This window comes from Otolemur garnettii, unplaced genomic scaffold (genome assembly GCF_000181295.1).
Source record: "Otolemur garnettii isolate 467f Iridium unplaced genomic scaffold, OtoGar3 scaffold00024, whole genome shotgun sequence".
NCBI classification, from domain to species: Eukaryota; Metazoa; Chordata; class Mammalia; order Primates; family Galagidae; genus Otolemur; species Otolemur garnettii.
In genome coordinates, this window is record NW_003852419.1 from 18,963,468 (window position 1) to 18,965,135 (window position 1,668).

General features: G+C 37.5%; 1 protein-coding gene across 2 annotated transcripts in view; it reads right to left on the minus strand.

Moving 5' to 3' along the window:
• FAM161A (family with sequence similarity 161 member A) overlaps nt 1–1,668 on the minus strand; it is a 23,338-nt gene that overhangs the window by 12,982 nt on the left and 8,688 nt on the right. For both annotated transcript variants that reach the window (XM_003787944.2, XM_003787945.1), the window contains exon 2: nt 1,063–1,301. In XM_003787944.2, the coding sequence (XP_003787992.1) occupies nt 1,063–1,301 (239 nt within the window). The remainder of the gene's footprint in view (nt 1–1,062; nt 1,302–1,668) is intronic.

Sequence of the window (1,668 nt, forward strand, 5' to 3'; positions counted from 1 at the left end):
AAAAATCCTAGCACTCTGAGAGGCAGGCTAAGGTGGGTAGATTGCTTGAGCTCAGGAGATGGAGACCAGCCTGAGCAAGAGCAAGACCCCGTCTCTACTAAAAACAGAAAAATTAGCTGGGCATTGTAGTGGAAGTATGTAGTCCCACACACTTGGGAAGACAGGGCATGAGGATAGCTTGAACCCAAGAGTTTGAGGTTACTGTGAGCTATGATGACACCATACTTACTTTACCCAGGGCAACAGAGTGACACTTTGTCTAAAATAATAAAATAAAATAAATAAAATAAAAAGTAAAATAAAATAAATAAAATAAAACTTAAGTATTCATCATTTAAAATGGTCCAAACTAAGTATTTTGATACATTTCTAAAGTTCTATGAATGGGGGGCAGCGCCTGTGGCTCAAAGGAGTAGGGCACTGGCCCCATATGCCAGAGGTGGTAGGTTCAAACCCAGCTCCGGCCAAAAACTGAAAAAAAAAAAAAATAATCCAGAAGTGAAGAATGCAATGAATGAAATAAAAAATATAATTATAAAAAAATATAATAAAGTTCTATGAATGGTAGCTCATAGAGGAAAGACCAAATGACCACTAAATGACTCTCAAAACCAGAGGTCAGGCTTGGTGCCTATAGCTCAGCGGCTTGGGTGCCAGCCACATACGCTGGAGCTGGCGGTTCAAATTCAGCCTGAGCCTGCCAAACAACAACAACAACTACAACCAAAAAGTAGCCAGGCATTGGGGCAGGCACTTGCAGTCCCAGCCACTTGGAAGGCTGAGGCAAGAGCTGGAGGTTGCTGTAAGCTGTGATGCTCTGGCACTCTACCGAGGGTGACACAATGACACTCTGTTTCAAAAAAACAAACAACAAAAAAACCAGAGGTCACCTAGTAAGCTGATAAATCATTAAACATTTTGAATAAAATCCCACCTCTGTGTGATGCACCTAAGAATACAAAGGAATATTTAAGAGAAAATATTCTGAAACAGTTTTGTACTGTACTTTTAAGCATACATTTTATTTTACAGTCCCACCAATGACATTGAGTACAAACTTACCTAGAAGAGTTACTAAGACCATTTTCCTTGATGATTACTGGCTGAAATACCTTTATATTTAATTTATCCTGGTACATTTTCTCTAATTTTTCCATAGTTTGTATGTGGGCAGTCTTCAGTTCTTCTAGTTTCCTGAAATAGTCTTCATTAGATTGTAAAATATCAGAAAAGTTTACAAAGTCCTCATAGCATATTGGTGCATGTTCATCCACCCCAGAAAAGTTGGTGTTAAAATCAGCCTGGTGGGGGGAAAAATCTGTTATGTGATGTTTGGAATTTAAAGACAAATTAAGTTGACACTAATCTGAATGCTGCTTCTCAGAGAGTCTACCTTGTTAGGTTTTAAGTTATTTATAGGTATGCACATTTCCCCCATGACATTTTCAGAATAAGAAAGAGCAAAACCAAACTGCCAGAAATTAAATGCTATTTAATCCACTTGATAAAAGATCGCTAGATTCCCCGATTAGCCAACAAAAGTTGAACTAATGGTCAATAAATATTTTGTGAACAATGAATGTACAGTTAAAAAAATACAAGTTTTCACCAATGGAAGAGAATAGTTATTCCTTCACAAAGGACTGACTCATGCAAAAAAAAAAAAAA